General features: G+C 38.1%; 2 protein-coding genes across 4 annotated transcripts; both read left to right on the top strand.

Moving 5' to 3' along the window:
* The first annotated feature begins 1,002 nt into the window (after positions 1-1,002).
* Cdk9 (Cyclin-dependent kinase 9) lies at positions 1,003-6,948 on the top strand. Its single transcript, XM_074108138.1, has 5 exons — positions 1,003-1,857; positions 2,396-2,481; positions 3,083-3,220; positions 3,745-3,824; positions 4,403-6,948. Exons 1-5 carry the CDS (start codon positions 1,173-1,175, stop codon positions 4,620-4,622), a joined length of 1,209 nt encoding a protein of 402 aa, XP_073964239.1. The 5' UTR covers positions 1,003-1,172; the 3' UTR covers positions 4,623-6,948.
* Positions 6,949-7,986: 1,038 nt separating this feature from the next.
* On the top strand, positions 7,987-21,849 carry LOC141442939 (uncharacterized). 3 transcript variants are annotated; one of them, XM_074108135.1, is made up of 8 exons: positions 7,987-8,149; positions 10,526-10,597; positions 11,760-11,925; positions 12,937-13,172; positions 13,635-13,939; positions 15,166-15,364; positions 16,514-16,680; positions 19,097-21,849. In XM_074108135.1, the coding sequence occupies exons 2-8, from the start codon at positions 10,539-10,541 to the stop codon at positions 19,147-19,149; spliced, it is 1,185 nt and encodes a 394-aa protein (XP_073964236.1). In that variant the 5' UTR covers positions 7,987-8,149; positions 10,526-10,538; the 3' UTR covers positions 19,150-21,849. The 3 variants fall into 3 exon arrangements, with proteins under 3 accessions (XP_073964236.1, XP_073964235.1, XP_073964234.1); XM_074108134.1 differs by having other exon boundaries at positions 11,775-11,925; positions 16,514-21,849; XM_074108133.1 differs by having other exon boundaries at positions 16,514-21,849.
* The last annotated feature ends 1,764 nt before the right edge of the window (positions 21,850-23,613 follow it).

Raw genomic sequence — 23,613 nt, 5'->3', positions numbered from 1 at the left:
CTAGTTCCAAATAAAGTAAACAATTGCATGTATAATTGTATGTAATTGTATGTATTTAAGTATGTATCTATCTATATAATTATATTTATCCGTTGCTTAGTACCCATAACACAAGCTTTGCTAAGCTTACTTTGGGACTAGGTCAATTGGTGTGAATTGTCCGGTGATATTTATTATTATTTATTATTATTATTAATTGCAACTAGTGGGTTCATGGCAGGAATTCATTGAAAAGTTTAGTTTTCATATTGTCTTCACTTCACCCATACCTGCGTAATTCAGGTAATGCAGGTTTCCTCAACTTATGCAATATTGCTATGAAACTTTTAATACTGGTAAGTACTTATTCAACTAACTTTTATTTATTCCTTCCTACCTGTTTTCCCAAATGTCCCACCGAGGACCATCAGCACTGATAAATGCTTTCTTTGGGTGTCTTATTCGACGTTTTGCTTTATTTTGCTGTGTTCTGGTGCTTGTTTCTGATTTATTAGACGTAGAATTATTTGAGGAAGTTTCGCAATCAAAAGAAAACATGTTTTATGTTACGTTTTACCAGTATTTTAATCACCAATGAATATTTACATTATATAAATATCAAAGCAAATCAAAGTAATATAAAGACGTGCGTCATTTTATTAATCATTGAAATGTAGTATATAAAAAGGTACTCTGTGGTAAAAGTAAAAGTAAAAACTAACAGTAAAGTAATAAAACCTCCATGGGCAGTTTAAAAAAAATTGCTGCTATGTTTTTCTAGCATCTAACTGTGTTTTCATTTAAAATTAATATTTCAATATTGAGCTCCCGTGGCATGGTGCCTTAGAAATTAATAGCGTTCCCTCCAATCACAGAGTACTTTTTATATACTGGAATTTTATATGCCTCCAATGACGATGGTAATTTGTTGATTACTTAAACTTACGTATTGTTGTTCTTGATGTTTTGCAGGAATATCAGTTCCTCGAACGTTCCGAAGTGTAACGTCACTAGAATTTGACAAGAGAAAACAATAGATTGTCAGTTTGGTGTCAACTCTTGGATGGAATTCGTGGCAGTAATATTTGTTTATAATCTCAAATATCATAAATGATACATAAATATCTGCCCACGCGCTTCTAAACGTAATTTCACCAAGAAGTTTACAAAAAACCACCACCATAAGTGCCAAAATGCAGGGCGTGAGCGCTCCTCGCGAGCAGCCCGCGCCAGTCATAAGCACGAGCTCTACCATCCTGAATATGAGAGAAAAAGAGAAATACATTGAAGATTTCGAGTTCCCGTTCTGCGATGAGTCTTCTAAATACGAAAAAGTCGCGAAAATCGGACAGGGAACGTTCGGAGAGGTCTTTAAAGCGCGAGCACGGAACTCTTCGAAAAAATTCGTCGCAATGAAAAAAGTGCTGATGGACAACGAAAAAGAAGGCTTTCCTATAACGGCACTGCGAGAAATCAAGATCCTGCAGTTACTCAAACACGAGAACGTCGTTAATTTGATAGAAATCTGTAGAACTAAGGCGACATTGCATAATAAATACAGGTCGACGTTTTACCTTGTCTTCGATTTTTGCGAACACGATTTGGCTGGCTTGTTGTCGAACATGAACGTGAAATTCAGCTTGGGGGAGATAAAGAAGGTCATGCAGCAGTTGCTGAATGGGTTATACTACATACATAGCAACAAGATTTTGCATAGAGATATGAAAGCTGCCAATGTGTTGATTACCAAGAATGGTATCTTGAAACTGGCCGACTTTGGTCTGGCGCGAGCCTTCAGCGTGGCTAAATCAGGGCAGGTCAATAAATATACTAACAGGGTGGTCACGCTCTGGTACAGACCTCCAGAACTTCTTCTAGGTAAGTCAGTTATTAATTAGTTTCATTATATTATGAAAGAAATGGGTCATTGTCATATTGTTGCAGATAAACTTGCCCCTGCTTGCATTGTGCATAAACAAAGTCATACTCAGTGAACTAGAAACAGTTACTTTGCTCACATGAGACCTTTTTTTAAATCTTATAACAAGGTTTTAGTACACTGAATGTGACTGTCAGATTTATCATGTCAAATGAACTTGTAAATCAGCATTGCTTCTTCTGAAACTGGTCAACCCTGATACCTTACAATAGCTATGTTCATGCAACAAATCTGTGGGTGTGGTATTAATTAGGATTCTGATACTGCTCAACATACAGGATGAGTGCACGTCAGGTCAGGAGTACAGTTGGCCTATTTATATGGTTGTATATGAGCAACATCACACCAATGGCAGGCGCGGCGCCATATTATAGAGCCATTTAAATAGACCTGGTCACTCCCAACCCACCCTGTCCTGTGAGTTTTACGCTTTAGATGTAAAACATGACTTTTATACTGATCACCATGCTATATCAGGTGACCGCAACTACGGCCCGCCTGTGGACATGTGGGGCGCTGGCTGCATCATGGCCGAAATGTGGACACGGTCACCCATCATGCAGGTGAGATTAAATTGGGACCATTTTAAAATATCATTTTACATTTTGTATTACACCAGAGGACTTTTAAAGACAGAGCTGAGAAGCGCTTTGCTCCATGCTGTGCCTGGTTGAGTAGGACAGACCTGTCTCTTCCCATGGGTATTGTAAAAGGCGATTAAGGGATCTGAAAGGAAAAAAATGGAATTTAAAAATTACCATAGAAAAAGTGAATGATTGAGTGAGATAGATGTGCAGGGTAAATTTAGTACTCCTTCCAAGTGGGGTCCGCAGGTAGTGAATAATAATAATAATAATTCTTTGTTGAGTTTCTAATTGTCAGGGAAAGTTTTGTATAAAAGAAAATGTTTCATACTCATACATAGTTTGGAAAAGTGAATTATGTGGATAGCAAAATGTTCATACGAAAAAAGTGATTAAGACAAGTTTTTTTTTGATTTTGAGTTAACTTAATTGCCAAAGACACTAAGTCCTTTCTTTTTTTATTTGTTTTTAGTTTTGATTTTTTTTGTGTGGTTTGACAAGACTTGGTTTTATTATCTTCACTAATTCGCCCATGCAAAGCTATGTAGCATGAAGGGTACAACTCAGTCTAATCTTTCAGGGCTCCACTGAGCAACAGCAACTGATTCTGATCTCTCAGCTCTGCGGTTCATGCACTCCGGACACATGGCCTGGGGTGGAGGCCCTCGACCTGTACAACAAGATGGAACTGCCCAAGGGACAGAAGAGAAAAGTCAAGGTATGTCATCATCATATTATCACAACAGACCAATGACTCTCCTTAACGGTGGTGATCATTTACCATAAGATGACCCATGGGCTTGTTTGCCTTCCTCTCATAGTAAAACAAATATACATAATCATCAGCCTATAGCAGTGAACATTATCAGTCGAGTCAGCAATGCTGAGTGGGGCCAAATTTATACTATTCATGGTTTTGTTCTTTCCTCTCTTTCTTCTCTTTGTCTTCTGTGTATTGAATATATTTTATGTAAATAGATGTTTCTCTCTCTCTCTCTCTCTCTCTCTATCTTACTGCTGGACGCAGGCTTTCCACAAGATATGATACATACAAGTAGAATAGACAGCATTACCCAGAGCCCTGCAAGGTACATTTGCGTTGTGCGATAGGTCTTTATAGATGTTTATAGATGTTGTTTATTCGCGGCACATTGTGCTTTGTCTGTGACGGGTTGCTACTAGTACCTAGTTCTTCCATATGATTCATGGATAAAAAATAACATTAATATTATTGGTTTGCAGGAGAGACTAAAGCCCTATGTGAAGGACCCTTACGGCTGCGACCTGTTGGACAAATTGCTGCAATTGGACCCCGCAAAGAGGTAAATGACTGCACAATACATTAGATAAAAGTATTATATTGTATAACTCTTTATTGTACATTAACAAGAGAAAGAGATGTACAAAGGCAGACTTTAGCCTTTGTACAACCTATTATCCTGTTATCTGTTAATTTCATGTGTGTTTATGTATACAATACAATAATAATACCTTTGAACGATTGAAAGGACATCGGAAAGAGTAGACACTACAATAAAAGGACCGAATTTTTTTAATAAAAAATAATATTAATAACAATAATAAAAAGTAATAAAATAATATAAAATAGTAATTAGTAATTATAAAAAGTAATTGTAATCATTTTATAAATTTAAAGTAATCATTTTTTGGGTGACACTATTTAACCTGCCGTACAATACCGACATAATATTTTGTGTACACGCCCATAGTTTGACACCAGTTTGTATGGGCGTGTACACGAAATATCGGGACGGTATTTCCATGTCGGTATTATCCGTACCGGTAAATGACACTATTTATTTACAGTGCACTTGTTCTGTAAGGGCATTAGTTACAGTCTATTCTCAGTTCAAAAGATACTTATATATTTCTTCGTCAGGTACGACGCCGACACAGCCTTGAACCACGATTTCTTCTGGACGGATCCGATGCCATGTGAGCTCGCAAATATGCTCGCCCAACACACGCAGAGCATGTTCGAATACCTCGCGCCTCCGCGCCGCCCCGGCCATTTGAGACACCACCACCACGTCGCCGGAGCCGCGCCCAAACCGCCCCCAGCCGTCCAGGACTCCGGCTACCAGGACCGAGTGTTCTGAGCCAAAATAAAACCTGTACAATGACGATTGCTGTAAATAAAGTTAGGTTAAGCTTTGAGGTTATGTGCCTTCGCGCCCAATTTTGAGTGACGTTTGTTTTTTTTTTTTGACGATGACATTTTTTCCTTGAGGTTTTGTGCTCCGAATTATAGATATGCGGTTTTTGTTACTTTTTTGTTGAGAAGTTCTTTTCAATAGGGACAAGCCACAGGTGTGAAATTAAACTGCCAAATTATTATGTCAGATATCATAGAGTGCAGTTGGTTAAAATAGCAGTGCAACAAAGATTTTAATGAAAAATATTAGCTTTTTACTAATATTAGTGCTAACCTTCGGTATGCCGTTGGCCGCCATAGGTATTTTTTAGGTATTCAAAAAAAAAAAGATGAAAGTTGGACTCTAATTAGGTTTTCCTAGGTTTCAAATTACATTGGGGGGGCCCGTGACAAATCCAAATAAAATTGGACTTTAATTACGTAAGCATAAGGTACACGTTACATTGGGGGCGGCGCCGGGTGCGGATCCGTACCACGGCATACCAAAGGTTCTCAAACTATCAATTAAAAACCATGAACAGTAAAAGTTGTTTAGCAAATTAGCAGCGTTTGTTCAGTTTTTTGCCACATTCATTGCGATCCTTGTACACTCACCATCATTAATATCTGCCACAGCGGAGCGTGCAAAAATATCTGACACGTCCTTCCGGCCCTAGAAATAGAGTCGTATCAGATATTTATACACGCTTGTTGTGTCAGATATTGGTGCTGGTGACTGTACTGCAGGTCTGCAAATAAAAAGTTTTTACTGGTCACTGCCTTTGTTCAATTTAATTTTAAACAGTTTTGTACTGCCAACTTTGCAATTATATTCAGTCTGGGACGCTAAAGTAGAAATTAGAGGAAGGCGTCACTTCATGCTATCGCATACAATTCGTCACTTGGAAAAAAATCTCGTATCTCAAATCACTACGTCAACAAAATTGACCCTTGAAATAATGGTCATAAAGTTCACTCAGAAAATTATCGATATTGAGATACGAGCTCTTTTAAAAGTAGTAACGAAGTATTGTACTTGAATCAATAAGCAACAATACATTTTTAGTTCAGCTTTTATCGATTTCTACTTTTTAAATGATTTCATTATTATGTATACAAACTTAGTAACTTTATTATGTTATGTTCTTCCATATAATCCCTACTACACTAGATTTGCCGTAGGATCTTTGCCGTGGTTCCGATGCTTCTATACTATTGTGGTTTAAATTATTCAGATATCTAAAGTATGATTTTCATAACGCCCAAATATAAAAATTTAAGTAATTTTAAGGTAGATAGAGAGAGAATTGTGTAACAAATTTTCTGACATTTTGTGTCTAAACAATTGGCTGTTTGAACGTAACTGTATTACTCTCTTGCTCACATTTGTCTCAAACGAGCGAAAGGGTAATATGATTTCAGGTTCTACTTTCGTGCCGTCTACTGACGCGAAAAAAGAATATTTAAAATTTGCTGACCTGTCGAAGCTTGGTTATTTTTGAGTCTTTATTGTGTGAGCGGATGAATATTCGCCTATTCGGGCGTTTCAACCGTCGTCATTATTCTCAACACTTTTTCATCAGATTTCTTAAGAAAAGGATACAATAAACAATATTAAATTGACATCATTTAATTCTAAATTCCGTTAGAAACATTTTGAGAATAATGACGGTCCGAGTATTCACCCTGGCGCCCCTTGTGGATACTTAACTCCGGTCCTGAGGCGCTACTACGAAACCCGCAAATCGAAGTTCGTATCGTGTGGTCCCTCTGACACTTATACTATTTAATACGAGAGCGAGAGGGACGGTACGTATACGATACGAACTTCGATTTTCGAATTTCGTAGTAGCCTATTGACGCAAAATCAGTGCGGTTTGTATTATATCCAAAGGTTGTAGCGTCAATTTAAAGACAGTTAAAAATATTTTCCAAAAATTCTTGCATGGGTGCAAAAAAAAATTGGTCATGGTTCATTCATTATAGTTCATTACGCACCTAGGACGGTTAAGAAAACTATATCAAAATGCAGATTGAGAACTGTTCTTTACCGCTTAAAGCAGGACATTTTTGCGACTCTTCCCCCGTAAGAGATTGTCATTGTTCCTTCTACAAACCATATTTGTGGCATACAATTTGACACAGTCTACTAGTAAATACCTACTTACAGCCCTAGGTAGTAAACAATTTACAGGTTAAAAACCGGGCTGTAATATTGTGTACTTATGTTAAGCAATGTAACTGTAACTATATAACTTGTAAATAGAGAAAATTAAATAAAATTTATACGATTTTTTTTTAATTTTTCACTGATATTGAATAGTACATTGTGTCTTAAGGGCGGTAAATAAGGAATTACAAACGAGATTCTTCGACTAGGGCTTTAATGAGTCGATGTTCGTAATTCTAGTACCGCCCGTGCGACAAACAATGTTTTTCATCACATTTGCGAGTTTGTTGTATATTTGTAAAAGAAAAACTAATATTTTCAAAAATTGCTGATACCGCTGACTGCGCTCTTGTCTTGGCAGGGCAGGCTTGGTATGCCAAAATAAATTAATTTAAATTTTAAGCAGTATTACTAAGTAATATTACTCACTACACACTTAGGTTTTGGATCATGTAAAAATAATTTCTCACATGCGAAATTACCCTATGTGTGTGTGTGTTCGTAACTCGTCCGTACTAAAATGGTTGAATGGATTTGGACATTTGTAAATAGTTGGATCTCAGGAATATCACATGGGCTTACATTTATAAAACCAGAGAGAACTTTTAAAACAAGTCCGCAAAGCAGACCTAAGCGGAATTTCTACTAGTGTCACAAACCGGAACCGGAACAGTCGGAAGTCTGAACAAAACGGGTGATTAGATTCTTTTTGGTCGGAACATTCGCTTGCTATTGCTATCAGCAGGGCTACTACAAAACTCGAAGTTCGTGTCGTGCGGTCCCTCTGACACTTACATTATTTAATACGAGAGCGAGAGGGACGGTACGATACGAACTTCGAGTTTCATAGTAGCCCTGCAGCTGTCAATCCCGTCCACAGACTACCTAGATATTCTATTATACTATTCTGTGGTTCTGTCGTCAAACTTTTTTGTTATTATCACACTAATTACAGAACCTAGTCCATTTACTTAGTGCACAATTAATAAGGTCCTTAACTCCTAATAAGCGGCCAGCCAACCAAAATCGCAAAATAAAAGGGAAACTGTTCAAGTCACGTTGTAAAACGTTCACTATATGTAGAACAATGTGGCTGTATGACATTTCTATCGTCCTTGAACGCCGTCGCAGCGAACGGATTAAAAAATGTAACCAAGCTGTCAAAGTTGCGTATATAGTAGCTGTGCTAATAAATATTTTTATTTTGCAAATTTCAACTTAAATAAACATTTTTGTGTATCTAACGTTGTGTGGAAAATTAGCTGATGTGTCTATGATGTAATTTAATTGTGTAGATTGACCGTAGTTATTAGGAATCTTGCGTAAGTATTGATATTTTGTGAACTTTATCAACCGTTGTTTTGACTGTTTTCGCGCGTAAATACACGTATAAAGTCATTCCTTCACATATTATATTATTTTAAATATTTTTTCTTGTATTATCGATCCACATTTTAATCATCATGCGTCTTAATTAAAGGCGGCGAATTCTGTAAATCGAATCGCATCTTGCGATATTGGTTTGCTTGATTCTTGTTGCAATTTCGACCTTATTCCCTTATGGCATAAAGTCGAAATGGTCTGCACGATGTTTTTGAAGGTGGTGCGATACGGCGATTTTGGAATAAGGATGCGGAACGAGTTATGGTTTTAGCCGCGTTCGTTGAAGCGCTTATATATATTTTTTTTTATTTCTTTTTAAATCAGTTTTTAAATTTAAAAAAAAAAACCATAATTTGACTAAAGTAAAGTTTGAATGCCAATAAGAAAGTTTGACTAGAGTTGTTTTTGTATAATGCTATTTAATTATAGTACAGGAAATTAAAAATTGACCATCTGGAAGCTTCAGACTACGTACATAACAAGATACCAATTCATATTTTCTGAACTATACACAATATACAAAAAATGATGATCAGACAAAAGGCTTCCAATTAAAACTTATGAATATTAAGATTGGTTTTTTGGAATCTTTTTGTATTTTTTATTTCAATTCTAAATTTTTACTTTTATGGTCATCCCGTAAAACCTAAATTGAAAATACAAACTGAAATATAGATGCACAGAAAAACCAGAAAAATAAGACCAGCACTGGGAATCGAACCCAGGTCCTCGGCATTCCATGCCACGTGCTACACCACTGCTGGACACACTGCTCCACTGTTGTCCAGCAGTGGTGTAGCGGTATAGCACATGGCACGCAATGCCGAGGACCTGGGTTCGATTCCCAGTGCTGGTCTGTTTTTCTGGTTTTTCTGTGCATCCATGTCGCAGTTTGTATTTCGATATGAATTAAGGTTGATGTGACTTCCACTGAACGTAGATATAGTTAGTGTTTAGTTTTTGTAATTTTCTTATTTAATTGTATACTGTAGTTTTTAAGTATTTTATTTGTAATTATTTTATGTTGAAAAAATTACTTTCTGCCAAGTTTCTTGCGGCGCATTCTTCTTGGCAATGATAGTCTTTCCGAAAGTGCTGGTAGTTTAAAAAATGATGTGTAAAAGTGTCCATTGCGGCCTGTTTACTGAATAAATGATTTGAATTTGGCATCCTCAACCAATCAATCAATCAATCTCAATCTGACACAATGAACTAAAACTACTTTGCTCACTTGTGACCTTATGATAGCTACATAAATGCAACAAATATTTATGCAGCTTTTCCACCTCCATGCCGTAAGAACACACAAAGCCAACTCACCACCACACTATACAGGCGCGTTTCGTACTCAACCAGAGCTCAGCGTCAGAGCCAACAGCCATTCACCGTACTGCCAAATGTTAGACCTAAATTATTTACAACTAGCCTGGTACCCGCGACTCCGTCTGTGTAAAATTATGCGATTTTCCAGGATAAAACCTAACCTATGTCCTTCCCCGGGACTCAAACTATCTGTATAGTATACCGAATTTCATCTAAATCGGTTCAGTGGCTTAGATGTGATAGTCTTGCGGGCTCATAATGTCCAGTCTCTCTACGTTCTCTGATCTATTTGAGCAATTATACAATACAAGGTGCTTCCGAGGAAACCAAAAATGAAACCACAGAAAAAGGAAACTTCAACCACAAATTCCTGAGGTCATAAGGAGTAATAAATGTACATTTTTAACAAGTTCCTATCAAATGAATATGTTGCTAAAGTCGTACTTTCAAGTTGACAGACACGTCTATTGGCATTATTTTTTTGTTACATGCAAACGATTATCAACTGTAGGGTGGTAGACCATATATTTGGCTGATAGTACATCATGTATTTATTGTGTAGGAAAATGAAAAGTTCAAAAGCATAATTCGACCTAATGTTATAAAAAAGTGTACCCATTCATTATTTTTGAAATTTTGCAAAAAATATGGTTTTTCCTACTCAGAATCAAGAGCACAATCGATTCCGAGTTTAAAAAAAATGTCCTCAAAAATAATGACAGTTCTGCGACGTTTTTTTCATACACTCAGTATGGGCGTGACAAAACCGACTCATAAAATTTTGTATGAAAAAACAGGGACATTTTTTTAAACGATCGGAATCGATTGTTCTTTTGATTCTGTGTAGGAAAAACCATTATTTTCCAAAAATTAAAAAAAAGGAAAGGGTACACTTTTTTTTGAAAACCTCAGGAATTCGTTTGAAGTCTTTTGGCTTCCTCGGAACACCTTATATTACTCCAGTTGTTGATACACCACTTGTTTTGTTTCAGACATATCACAATCATGGGTAAATGTTGCGTTGAGGGCTGCACCGTCGCTAGTGACGATGTAGAGTACTTCAAGTAAGTACGCGTAAATCGCTGTTACTTTTTTTTTGTACAGTCACCAGCATTAATATCTGCCACAGCGGAGCGTGCAAAAATATCTGACATGTCCTCCCGGCCCTAGAAATCGGCAGGGCTACTACGAAACTCGAAGTTCGTATCGTACCGTCCCTCTCGCTCTCGTATTAAATAGTATAGGTGTCAGAGGGACCGCACTACACGAACTTCGAGTTCCGTAGTAGCCCTGCAGATATTTTATGCACGCTTGTTGTGTGAGTATTGGTGCTGTGACTGTAGATATGCAAATTTACAAAATTATCTCAGGTTTTTTTTTATTGTCAATTTTTTTTTTGTTTGCAAAGGCAAAACACTAAAAATCAACTCAATACGGACTATACGGTGGTAAATAAAAGAAAGACAAAGAAAGAAGAAGTTCACTCACGAAGGCGCGCCCCTCCACAGCTAATTATCATTGTGCACGAGTAGTCGTACTTACACGTCTTAGTCTCAGTGTGCGTGACTGACGGTACGCTTGCGACTGAGGAACACGTTCGAGCTACGCACACGAACTTGTCGTACGGGTACGTTTAAAAGTGCAATTATAAAATTTGGAGGGGCGCGTCTTCGTGAGTGAACAGACCTTTTTTTTTAATTTATGACAGTGGAAGCATTCTACAGTTCCACTGGACGTATATAGTTAGTGTTTAGTTTTGTAACTAAGGGACCCCATACAATACTGTACTGTACTATACTGTATTATTATTATTTTGTAATTTTTTCTTTAATTGTATACTGTAGTTTTAAGTATTTTGTTTGTAAATATTTCATTATGAAAAATGACTTTCTGCCAAGTTTCTTGCGGCGCATTCTTCTGGGCAATGATGGTCTTTCCGAAAGCGCTGGTAGTTTAAAAACATGACGTGTAAAAGTGCCCATTGCGGCCTATTTACTGAATAAATGATTTGAATTTGAATTTCGTATTTTTGTCCCCTCGCCTCGCTAACGGGACAGAATAACAACAAGAAATAGTTTATTTATTTATTCAGGAAACCAACCAGCCTTAATTAACAACAATTGTACACTTAACTAAAATGTTACATGGCGAATAATAGGTTACCACAGTAGATACGTAATATAGTTGATCCAGCATCAGCAAATATTGGACATTTAATGTTTCCAGTCTCGCATCCCGCAGGTTCCCAGCGAGCAAGGCCCTCCGCTCCTCCTGGCTTGCGGCCTGCGGGGCTGCGGGGGACGTGTGCTCCGCGCACTTTGCGGAGGAGGACTACCAGCACACGCGCACCGGCCGCCGGCTGCGGAGCGGCGCCGTGCCCTGCGCCCGGCAGGTGGGTGCTACGGGGCCCCCCCACTCAAGGCAACACGCATTAGTCAATGAACTTAAACAATGAGGGCTGTCGCGTATGAATTCGCCGCTAGAGGCGCTAGTGTAGCGTGAGGTCTCCGAAATGTCAAATCTCATAACCAAACCACCAGCGAACTAAACCAGCGTTATGCTGAGCCGGGACCTTTTTATAGCGGCAACACTTCTTAAGGGGGTTTTCCACCGGCGAGACGAGACGAGGCGAGACGAGAATTGAAATTTGTATGGCATCGCCCGCGGCGGCTCGCGGCGGGCGCGCGAGAATGCATACAAATTTCGATTCTCGTCTCGCCTTGTCTCGTCTCGTCTCGCCGGTGGAAAATCACCATAATTGTTATTTTTCCTAACCTGTGTAATGTGCCACTGCTGTTATAACTAAATTACTGTCTTTCTTTCTCTCTTTCATAGTTTTTGGGTGAGCTACGCGGGTTTATTAATAATTAGAATAATTTTGTGAATATTTTGCAATACCTGAAATTAAATGGCATATGCGTTACGGGGCAATGAATGTCTGTGTTTCTAGACAGTTTTGTCTTTCGAAAACCTTGGTCCTCTCTTTTTTCCGAACAAAATGGGACTACGCAACACTGTAGCACGCTCGATATTCTTATGGTACGGTTTTAAGGTCAAACATAATATGAGGAGGCAGGACCTTTGTCTACAGTGGCGCCCACTGGTGAGCGTGAAAACGGTAACCCTCATTACTTTGCTCACTCGCGACCTTAAGATAGCTACGTTTATGAAAAAAATGTGTGTTCATGCAGTTATTTTTATTATTGGTTTCTTTTACTGTTTTTCTTTAAGCATTCATTCAATTTTAACAGCATAGCAATTATGAAGGGGAGGAACACTGTTTATCCTAAAAAAACTTATTTAGGAAACAGGTTTTTTAGTTGTTAACACACCAGTGTAAAGTTGTTCTTTTTGAAATAAATATTTTCATTATTATTATTAATGTTTTCTTTTTATATTGCAGAGTGCACCAAACATACAGGCAGAAAAGAATGCAGACACAAATAAAACCGACGTACATGAAAAAGATGAACAAGAAGGTAAATCCAATGAAACCACAGATAAAACTACTACAGACAAGGAAGGCACGATAGAGAAGGATAGTGAGAAAACAAAGGGTACAGAAGATATAACGGATCCAAAACTAGTTGAAACACAGGCGGGTGTCTGTGTAAAAGAAAATGGTATAAATGTAGAAATGTAAGTAGTTTGACTATAAAATAAAAATTTTAGTTCAGTGGAAGTGCCGATGATAATGACAATTAATCATAATTGTCATGATGATGATGATGATGATGACGATGTAGATTTACGATGTAAACGATGAAAGAAAAGAAAATTTTTAGTGCACTATATTCGGCACATTAATATGAACTAACAAAACAACACATAACATGCTGAAAGGGTGCACAATAATAAACAGCTATCATCATCTATCATATCATCAAAGACATCGATAATGTTGACAATGATGATGATGACGATAAAATAGCAATGATTATGACGAAAATAGTGTATAAGATGGTGACAGCGATAATAATAATGACGAAAACATGATGACGACGGTGATAGATTACGACGATAATGATGATGATGACAGTGACAATGTTTTTAATGAAAGTAATGATGATAATTTAAATAATCACTAATTCCCTATTCCAGCTCCCAAACCGAAGAAAAAGACATTGAAGACATGATAACCAACTACCAAATCAAGCAAACAAAGACACTTGCTGACCGCCTCAACCCTGAACCTTTAGAAGACCTGATATCTACCATCATGTCCGACCCTAAAAAACTAGATGAGTTGTCCAACAAGTTGGCCAACAATTTGACACCCAAAGATGGGGCGAACTGGGATAGTCAGGTGGCGAGCAAGTTAGCGAACCGGTTGGCAAGCAAGTTGGACAGTCAGCTAGATGGAATGCTAGAGGCAGCTCCGGTGTACATTGAAGTACCGGCTAAGGGTAAGGATTTCTGATGCTTACTAGGTATAAGTTACGTATACTATTCAGGCTCCGTATGCACCAGAGATGTGTGAGCAATGTGTTTTTCATGAACCAATAGAAACACTTCATTTACCTTGCCTCGCTCTGCTCAGCTGTTTCCACTAGAGATGTACAGTGGGGGTAGGAAAACCTACGTCAGTTATTAAATTGATTCCTTTACAAAGTGATAGAGTCTTAGTACGTTTCGAAACCAAAGTACTAAGTAGACAAGTGCATATCAAATTATACTTGACATGATAACAAGGGTCAAAATAGTATACACCTCTAACATTTATCTAGTTTCATATTAATACAAAACCTTTTTAATAAACAACTTCGTAAAAGTTTGAATCAAGAATGTTCTATTTAATTGTCAGTGTTTGTCAGTGCCAAGGTGTTGTGGTGCAGGTTGACAGGTTGGCGAAGTGTGTCTTACTCAATCGGTAAAGCAGATTAGCGCTAATTACTGAGCAAAGGAAAATAGATGTTAGGGTGACGAACCTTTTTTTACTCCGACTGTACAGTCAAGTGCAAAAATATGTATCTATTCGAGCCACTCAAAAATATGTTAGTACGGTCTTATTGCGTCGGAATAAGGGTCTATGGTACTTATTTTTGAAACTTTTAATAAGTTCATATTTTTACACTTGACGTGCTTTGCCAATTTTTTTCGTGTGTGTTCGTGCCCGCGTGTTTGTGTGTGTGTGTGTGTGTGTGTGTGTGAGCGCTCGTGTGTGTGTGTGCGCGTGTGTGCGTGTGTATCTGCTGAATCAAATTATTTACGCGTGCAAAGCTGCGTTTTAACACGCTAGTAACAAGTAATAGTTAATGAGGGCTATCGTTTTTTGACTCACTAGATGGCGCACTGTTAGATTAAAATCATATTTAATACACCTTAAAACTGTACCATAAAAATATCGAGCATGCCACAGTGTTGCAGTGTTTTGTTCGGAAAAAAGGGAGGACAAAGGTTTCCGAAAGACAAAACTGTCTCAAAACACAGACATTCATTGCCCCGGAACGCATATTTGCCATAATTAATTTCATATCTTACAAAATATTTACAAAATTATTCTAATTATAAATAATCCCGCGTAGCTCACCCAAAAACTATGAGATTTGACATTTCGTAGACCTCACGCTACACTAGCGCCTCTAGCGGCGAATTCACACGCGATAGCCCTCATTGAGCCCGTTTCGTCCAGAGGGCGCAGGCGCAGCGTCTCGCGCCGCGGCCGGGAGCCCCTTGGGCGCAGGCGCTGACTGCGTCATGGTGCTGGAGAGCGTGCAGTGCGACGTGGACCCGTCCAGCGTGATGCTGATGCTGAGGGACCAAGACCACGACCAAGACCACGACCACGCGCCCGACACTGACAGCGACATGGAGATAACGTGCGTCGACAGGTGAGACACACACTATGTCTCACACACTCTCACTATGACTTGCAAAGTTTCGCTTTGTCTCACATAGTCTCACTATGTCTCACACAGTCTCACTATGTCTCACACGACCTCTATGTCTTATGCAATTTTACCATGTCCCACACAGTCTTACTGTGTCTCACACAGACTCATTATGTCTCTCACACAGTTTCACTATGACTCGCACAGTCTCACTATGCCTCACACAGCCTCACTATGTTTCGCACACGCACTATGTCTCCACAGTCTCACGCTGTATAAACTTTCTTATTTTGTCTCACTCTGTCTGACAATGTGAAGGCTGACCAATAGATTTTCTAGGTGGCCAAAAAAGTCTGGCGGTGCTGGCCCGTTTGTTTCAAAGGTATACGAAAATTAGTCGTGCTAATAGCCGGCTGGCCGATCAACAGCGCCGGCGGGCCTGGGTTTGTTTGGCCAGCCTTGGTCTAACTCTATCTCATGCTGTCTGACACTGTCTCACTCTGTCTGACACTGTCTCACTCTTTCTGACACTGTCTCACTCTGTCTGACACTGTCTCACTCTGTCTGACACTGTCTCACTCTTTCTGACACTGTCTCACTCTGTCTGACACTGTCTCACTCTTTCTGACACTGTCTCACTCTGTCTGACACTGTCTCACTCATTCATAGTCAAGGAATATTGTTGCAACTTCATTTTAACCACGAAGGGTTCCGTATCATTATCTATACAACATTAGACATTAGCAAAAAAAAACACGTTTGTGGTATGGGAGCCCCCCCTTAAATATTAATTTTATTTTAATTTAGTTATTTATTTTTAAAGCATCTAACTGTTGCCGTTATTAATATCGAGCAAAAAACAGCAAAACAATCACGTTTGTTGTATGAGCTACATAATCTGTGAAAATTTCAACTGCCTAGTTATCACGGTTCATGAGATACAGCTTGGTGACAGACAGACGGACAGCGGAGTCTTAGTAATAGGGTCCCGTTTTTACCCTTTGGGTACGGCACTCTAAAAAAGCTTGTAATAAAAATTTAATATTAACAAAAATATCTATTTCATAAATATCTATTTCATAAATATCTATTTCATAAATATCTATTTCATAAATATCTATTTCATAAATATCTATTTCATTCTCACAGAAAGGAAGACCCAATCTCACTTCTGACATCCAGCGACGAAGACGAAGTGATAATAGAGGAGCCCCACATAGACACCGTTGAAGTGTCCGACGAAACCGACGAAGACGACAAACCCCTAACTACCCTCATAAAAAAGAAAGAAACGAAAACGGAAAAATGCGTATGGGGTATGTACGAATTCTACTGCGTCCAATGCGATTATAGGACCCTAGTTGAATCAGAATTCAAAAAACATATGTTGGAAGTGGAACATTCTAACACATTACAAATATGCCCTATATGTAGCTACACGACAGCTAGCAAAGCCCAATACTCTCGTCACAAAAGGAAACACAAGGACGAGCGAAACTTTAAATGTCACTTATGTAATTACAAAGCTAGGCATAATATGAGTTTGATATACCATTTGAAATCTCATAACGTGCCAGCGGAGAGAAGCCCCAAGTTTTCTTGTGATAAATGTGGTTTTAGTAGCCATTTGAAGAGCGAAGGTCTGAAGCATATAAAGGTATGTGTGGAGGGCATGTTGTATTGTGATTCCTGTTCGTATAGTACTAAGAGGAAAGGCGATATGAGAAGGCACAAGATGCGGAAGCATTTGATTGATGATGACGATGAAGATTTTAGAGTGTAATATACTTGTTTTAAGGGATAACCTTTTGTTCGGTACTTACAGTATACTATAACAAAAAACCGGCCAAGAGGGTGTCGGACACGTCCAAAATAGGGTTCCGTAGCCATTACGGAAAAATAATTCGTATTTTTTACGGAATCTTCCAAGTTTAGGTATATTTTATACCTTAGGCTGCTATTTAAGAGTAAAACTACTAATAATTCTCAAGCGAACTTAGCCGTTATAGTTTTCCTTGAAAGTTTGATATACTTACTACCATCCTGATTTTTTTCAAATTTTTCCTCCCACCGGTTTAGATTTTAGAGGGGGGGGGACGCTCGATTTTAATGAAAATTTGCAATTTTGAACTTGAATATTTCGCAAAAAAATCAATGAATCGAAAACCCCTAATTAAAAAATAGGTTTTAAAAGATCTATCCAACGATACCCCACACTATAGAGTTGGATGAGAAAAAAAAATCACCCCCACTTTACGTCTACGGGAGGTACCCCAAAAAATTTTAATTTTTATTCTACCATTTTGTGGGCATAGTTTACATATATATCCTTGCAAAATTACAGCTTTCTAGCGTCCCTGAGCAAAGCCGCGGACGGGCGGACAGACAGACAGACAGACATGGCGAAACTAAAAGGGTTCCGTTTTTGCCATTTTGGCTCCGGAACCCTAAAAACAAGAATTACAAAAAATACCTGCAATTTTGAACATGAAACTACCGCGAGTCTCACTCATGTTAAATGACATTGTACCGGATAACTCACGTCTTAAATCGGGTTCAGCTAGACATGTTTCGGGCTAATTCGTAGCCCTTCATCCTAGGAGCAACGCGATTTGGCTGCTCTGCTCTAATCTGTTCGGTGTGCGCGGGTTGCGGCAGCCGCCAAGTCACATTGCTCCTAGTCCTAGGAAGAAGGGCTACGAAGAAGCCCGAAACATGTCGAGCTAAACTCTATTTAAGACGCGAGTTATCCGTTTCAATATTATTTAATTACCTGCAACTTTTACCTTGCAAAACCCATGCAAAACAGCTACGTTTGTTCGAAACATTTTATCGTGTTTACATATGTATGTCGTAAGATAGGACTTAGAGAGCCGGGATCCGACCGTAACATGATCAATGTGGGCATAACAAGTGGGATTCGGGCTGAGAATGAAACTATTTTGAAGAACAAACAAAAGTCCACTAATTGTGGTCAAGATAAAACCAAAACAATACGACACTCGTTCACTGAAATCTTAGAAATGCAACTATCATAACGATTCACAATAACTTAAGAAAAAGCCTAGCTAAATAATAAAGAAACGCGTAACAGTTCCTGAGACTGTCGACTCGGGCCAGACTTCTTTTACAAAACTGACAATTGACGATCGCTTTTCCCGCGTCCAGATCTCAGGCTCTGTCAAGCGCGCCACGCATGGCAACACTGGCGTTTCGTAAGTGCTATAATGCCAATCCTTAATAAGCCACACATAGTAATGACCATACAAGGACCATACTCATAATTCTACATGTATAATGACACTTTTTTTACACGGTCGCAGACAATGGGCAGGCACCCAAGAATACCCCCTTAAAAATGAACTTGTACTTGTACCATCAGCCAAATAAGTGGTCTATCAATTTTAAAAACAAGTTCCTATCAAATGAATATGTCGCTAAAGTCGAACTTTCAAGTTGACAGACACGTCTATTGGCATTATTGTTTTATGACATGCAAACGATTATCAACTTTAGGGTGGTAGACCACATATTTGGCTGATGGTACCTATAGAGTTCGAGTAAACTTTAGATTTGTATGAGTGTTAATCCGCAAGTTACTGGGCCGGTTTTAATCTGGAGTTTGTATGTATATTTAATATTATAAGCGTTCAAATCTGGTACAGTCACCTGCACCAATATCTGACACAACTAGTGTGCATAAATATCTGATACGACTCTATTTATTTCTAGGGCCGGAAGAACGTGTCAGACATTTTTGCACGCTCCGCTGTGGCAGATATTAATACTGGTGACTGTACTTTATTATTTTGTAGCTGTAAGACGAAATTAATGCAAAAAGAGATATCGAAAAAAAAACGGGTCACTCTTTAGCGGCCCGTATTTATCCATCCGGTCCACTTGGCTCGCATAATTGTGAAAGACATAACGTAATGTTGTCATAACTATTTTCTCACCGAAACCATTAGTTGTTCAGAATTGGATAAAATACACCTAATCTAACTTATAGAATTCTATAGGATGACTATGACCAATTAAAATTTCTGAATAAATGCAGTTTCGACGGGAAAAAGTTATGTCACACAAAAATTATGACAAACATTATATGACTTTAAAAAATTATGCGACTACACACACAATCGACAATGTGGCGTTATTTACAACTAGAGTGAGCTCCTCTCACTGATTGTAGAATCTCGTGTACACTAGGGTCTTGAAAAGGAGCAAGAATTAAACACAGGGAATATTACTGCAATTTTATCCCGCCAGAGTGCAGCACTAGCACATACCATATGTTTATGGTTTATGTTTTTTGAGTATCTTAAAATTAAATGTCCGTAGGATGCCGTAATATCATTATTTCAATTATTTTTTTGGAAATATAACTATCGCTATTATCGATGTAAAATATCATATTATTTTGTTATTTGTTACTAATACATATATCATGACTATAGGAATCATGATATCCTATAGTTACTAATACTGGTTAGGGCTCATAATGTCCCACCACCAAAATTACGTCCCTTTCGCAAATGGTCCCTTATGCAAAATACCCCATTCCCATTACGTCCCTTTCTCAAAACATCCCATTGTTTTCGCAAAATGGCCCTTCTGAAAAAGTCCCTTTCGCAAAACGTCCCGTCTGCAAAATGTCACATTAGCAAAATGTCCCGCCTGCAAAATTCTTGTTTAAATAAAGAAATTAGGCTCTCTCTCATGGATTGAAAGGAAGGACATTTTGCGGAAGGGAAGTTTTGCGAACGGGACATTTTGCGGAAGGGACGTTTTGCGAACGGGACATTTTGCGAAAGGGACGTTTTGCGAACGGGACGTAATTTATGTGACGGGACATTTTGAGAACGGGACATTTTGCAGAGAGGTCGTTTTGAGAATGGGATATTTATAAAAGGGACCTTTTGCGAAAGGGACATTTTGCGAGTGAGACATTATGAGCCCTAACCCTAACACTCTTTGGTTATGATCTGTCATGGCGAAAAATATAAAGAGAACTGACGTTATCATGGGTTTGCGCTAGTGTCGCCCCTGCGCAGAGCTTTGTCTAATATGCCCTATTATAAACTGAGATATGTTTATTCTAGCCAAATATCTCCACACAAATCATCAAAAAGAAATTCAAAAGATTTTACACTACAATAGTCTACGGCAGAGTGCCGTTCGCTAGTTTGCCGAGCGAACAGCGCCATCTACCGGGTAGTTGGCTAAACTAAATGTGTTAAGCGCTTTGTACACTTATCGTTCTGCTTCTATGGTTGTGTGAAAGAAATACCTGAAATTGATATGCGAAAGCTCTTACTCTGTAATATAATGAACATTAAAATCTACTTAAATGTACTAGAACACATTTGAAAAAAAAGCAAAAATGCTGGGACCGGGAATCGAACCTGGTTCTACGCCAGTGCGCGCGTGCTGCACCCCTTCACTACCTCCAAGCATTTCAAAACAAAAGGAGAATGGGCAAAGTATGGAACTTGGTCTATGAGCGACCAAGGATAATTTTGATCATTCTGAACCATTAAGTTTTAATTGATTTGCATTTAATTGTATTCCTTTAAAGTTGGATTCCCATTATGTTGAGTCCGATTATGTTGGATTCCCATTATGTTGAGACCCATTATGCTGGATTACCATTATGTTGAGTCCGATTATGTTGGATTCCCATTATGTTGAGACCGATTATGTTGGATTCCCATTATGTTGAGACCCATTATGCTGGATTACCATTATGTTGAGTCCGATTATGTTGGATTCCCATTATGTTGAGACCCATTATGCTGGATTACCATTATGTTGAGTCCGATTATGTTGGATTCCCATTATGTTGAGACCCATTATGACGAGTCCAATAATGTTGGATTACATCATTTCGTTGAATTCCCTGAAAGTTGTATTCCCATTATGTTCACTCACTTCCATTATGTTGAATTTCCATTATCTTAAGTCCCATTATGTTGAGTCCGATTATGTTAGATTCTGAAGCATTAACAGCCTTATTCATAAAAAGTTAGAGCCTCCTTGAAGGCTCCTTGAAGGCCCGATGCTAAAAAACATGATTCATAAACGTCTGTTAGCGCTAATCAGTCGATCAAGGCTCTGCTAAAGTTAGAGGACCGTTGACCCTCCTTTATCTCTCTGCTAAGTCACAAAATGGCCGCCACAAGTTTGAACAGCTGACTTTGACTAGAGCAAAAAACCATAGGTACCGAAGATATTTATAGTGAAGGCAGGGCTACGCAGATTAAAAAAAAAACAGGAAAATTTATTTTCAGGAATTTGTATTTAAAAATCCTCTAAATTAGCAACAATAAATATGAAAAAAAGATAAGGATGATTAACATAATTATGGCTTTTTGCACAACATAAACATGCGGATCGGAAATGGCGGGAAAACAAACATCTCGCTTTTTATTTTTTTTCCTGGTAATTTGCTGTCACTGCTGTCAATTTTTTTTTTTAATTATCGATTAGGCATTTTTGTCTTTGATTTGTCAAGGTGGCCAACATAACGCGTCTAATCAGTCTATCAGCGGCTCAACAACTAGCAGACTGCTAGCAAGCGTTTATGAATCATACTTCTTGACAACCGTCTAACAAGCTTAATCAGTCTGCTAAGTAACAGACCGATCAAACCTCAATTAAGGATTTTTTATGAATAAGGCTGTAAGTCTTTACATCTCACGATGTAGTATTTATGGTTCTACTAACACTTTGTGAAAGTTTCATCACATCACCGTAACTTCATCGTAATCCGATTAAACGACGATTTTCTTTTACAATACTTTGCGTAGTTTTCCCAATTATGGATCTTAGATCTATGTTTAGTAATTAAGAAAGGAAATCTCAAAAATAATGATAATCGTTTAATTAATTTGTTCTAATGTTTCTCTAACACACTAATAATTGTAACAGATGAAACTGAAAATATTTCAGAACACCTCATGCGTTGGTTACGTAGAATGGATTAGATTAGATTTATTTCATAAATTTCCTGTTAAGTCGATGGCTTCAGTATAATTAATAATTAGGACAATCGACAATAGGACAAACATTAGGACAAAGAATCTCTCGGTGATACGATATACATAGACATATTAAACTAACATCAGAAGGCCAATTTGCCCATTCTCCCGTTCTAATGTTAGTACTTTTTTACAATACGGTATTTGACTATTTTGTATATGTTTTATAAATTAAAACTACACAATGCCTGTTATCGAATAGAAAATCAATTTTGAAGCTACCTTTACAAATAACAAAGTTATAAAGGTTCGAAATTCAGGATTAGACAGAGAAAGACATATTGGCATGTGACGTCACACGCCCATACCGACATACATGAGAAAGAGACAGGTATATAGATTTTTCAAAAAATCACTATAAATCCAGTTTTCCATCGATTTAAATTTTCTCTTCGCTAAGTCAAATACCGTATTTTTACATTTTTTTTATTTTCATGTAAAATCATCAAGCACTTTTGTACAAAAATCAGAAAGTACTTTTGAAGTATTCAAATTCTATTCTTTAGCAAGAAAAAAAAGACATTTGAAATATATTTTCTCTGTTAAATTTGTTCATCAATTTACTTTTTTTTTGGTAAAATGTGTCGTAATTTATATTTAAGTCCATGGATTTTCTAGTATTTGTATAATGTTAATAAAAATGTAAATATAGTTAATACTATGAATTATGAATTTATATTTAAGTGGACATTGTGTTGGACTGTAAATAGGTTGTTTGATCGGGAAATAAAAGAAGATATTGTATGAGCTGTTTTTTTATATCAACCCCTATACCCTATACGTCCCACTGCTGGGCACAGGCTTCCTCTCAGAATGAGAGGGCTTGTGTCGCCCCCTCTATGCTTCCATAAATGTCATACATATATACCTGGGGTGCTAATGGTACACAGCAATAATAAGGCGACAAATATAGCTGAAGTGTGTAAGGACGAGTTCTTATTTTGGCTTCACAAGATATGTGATAACAGTGATTCCCAACGCGGTGTGGCTGTGCCACATTCTTATCACAAGCTAGGCCTAAGGTAGCATGCTTAGCTTACGGTCGATTTACTCCGGTCTAGGCACAGCGCTATGCCCGGGTGCCTCAATGCTTAGGCAGAGAGATCCTGGGCCTACCAGTGATCTTCTGACCTATCCCGACCGATCAATAGGCTCCTGGCCGGTTCAGTTTGCCTTTGATCTGGCCTGGCACCCGCCGGACGTGGGGGC

The sequence above is a fragment of the Choristoneura fumiferana genome, chromosome 26 (assembly GCF_025370935.1).
Source record: "Choristoneura fumiferana chromosome 26, NRCan_CFum_1, whole genome shotgun sequence".
In the NCBI taxonomy this organism is placed as follows: Eukaryota; Metazoa; Arthropoda; class Insecta; order Lepidoptera; family Tortricidae; genus Choristoneura; species Choristoneura fumiferana.
The sequence above is the reverse complement of the archived record's forward strand: the minus strand, read 5'-3'. Positions and strand labels throughout refer to the sequence as shown.

Excerpts from the sequence above, each read along its gene's own strand:
- Cdk9 (XM_074108138.1), top strand. The coding sequence starts at position 1,173 with ATGCAGGGCGTGAGCGCTCCTCGCGAGCAGCCCGCGCCAGTCATAAGC. Across the intron at positions 2,482-3,082 it reads CACGGTCACCCATCATGCAG|GGCTCCACTGAGCAACAGCA; the intron begins GTGAGATTAAAT and ends CTAATCTTTCAG. Across the intron at positions 3,825-4,402 it reads CAATTGGACCCCGCAAAGAG|GTACGACGCCGACACAGCCT; the intron begins GTAAATGACTGC and ends TTTCTTCGTCAG.
- LOC141442939 (XM_074108133.1), top strand. The coding sequence starts at position 10,539 with ATGGGTAAATGTTGCGTTGAGGGCTGCACCGTCGCTAGTGACGATGTA. Across the intron at positions 10,598-11,759 it reads GACGATGTAGAGTACTTCAA|TCTCGCATCCCGCAGGTTCC; the intron begins GTAAGTACGCGT and ends TAATGTTTCCAG. Across the intron at positions 15,365-16,513 it reads GAGATAACGTGCGTCGACAG|AAAGGAAGACCCAATCTCAC; the intron begins GTGAGACACACA and ends TCATTCTCACAG.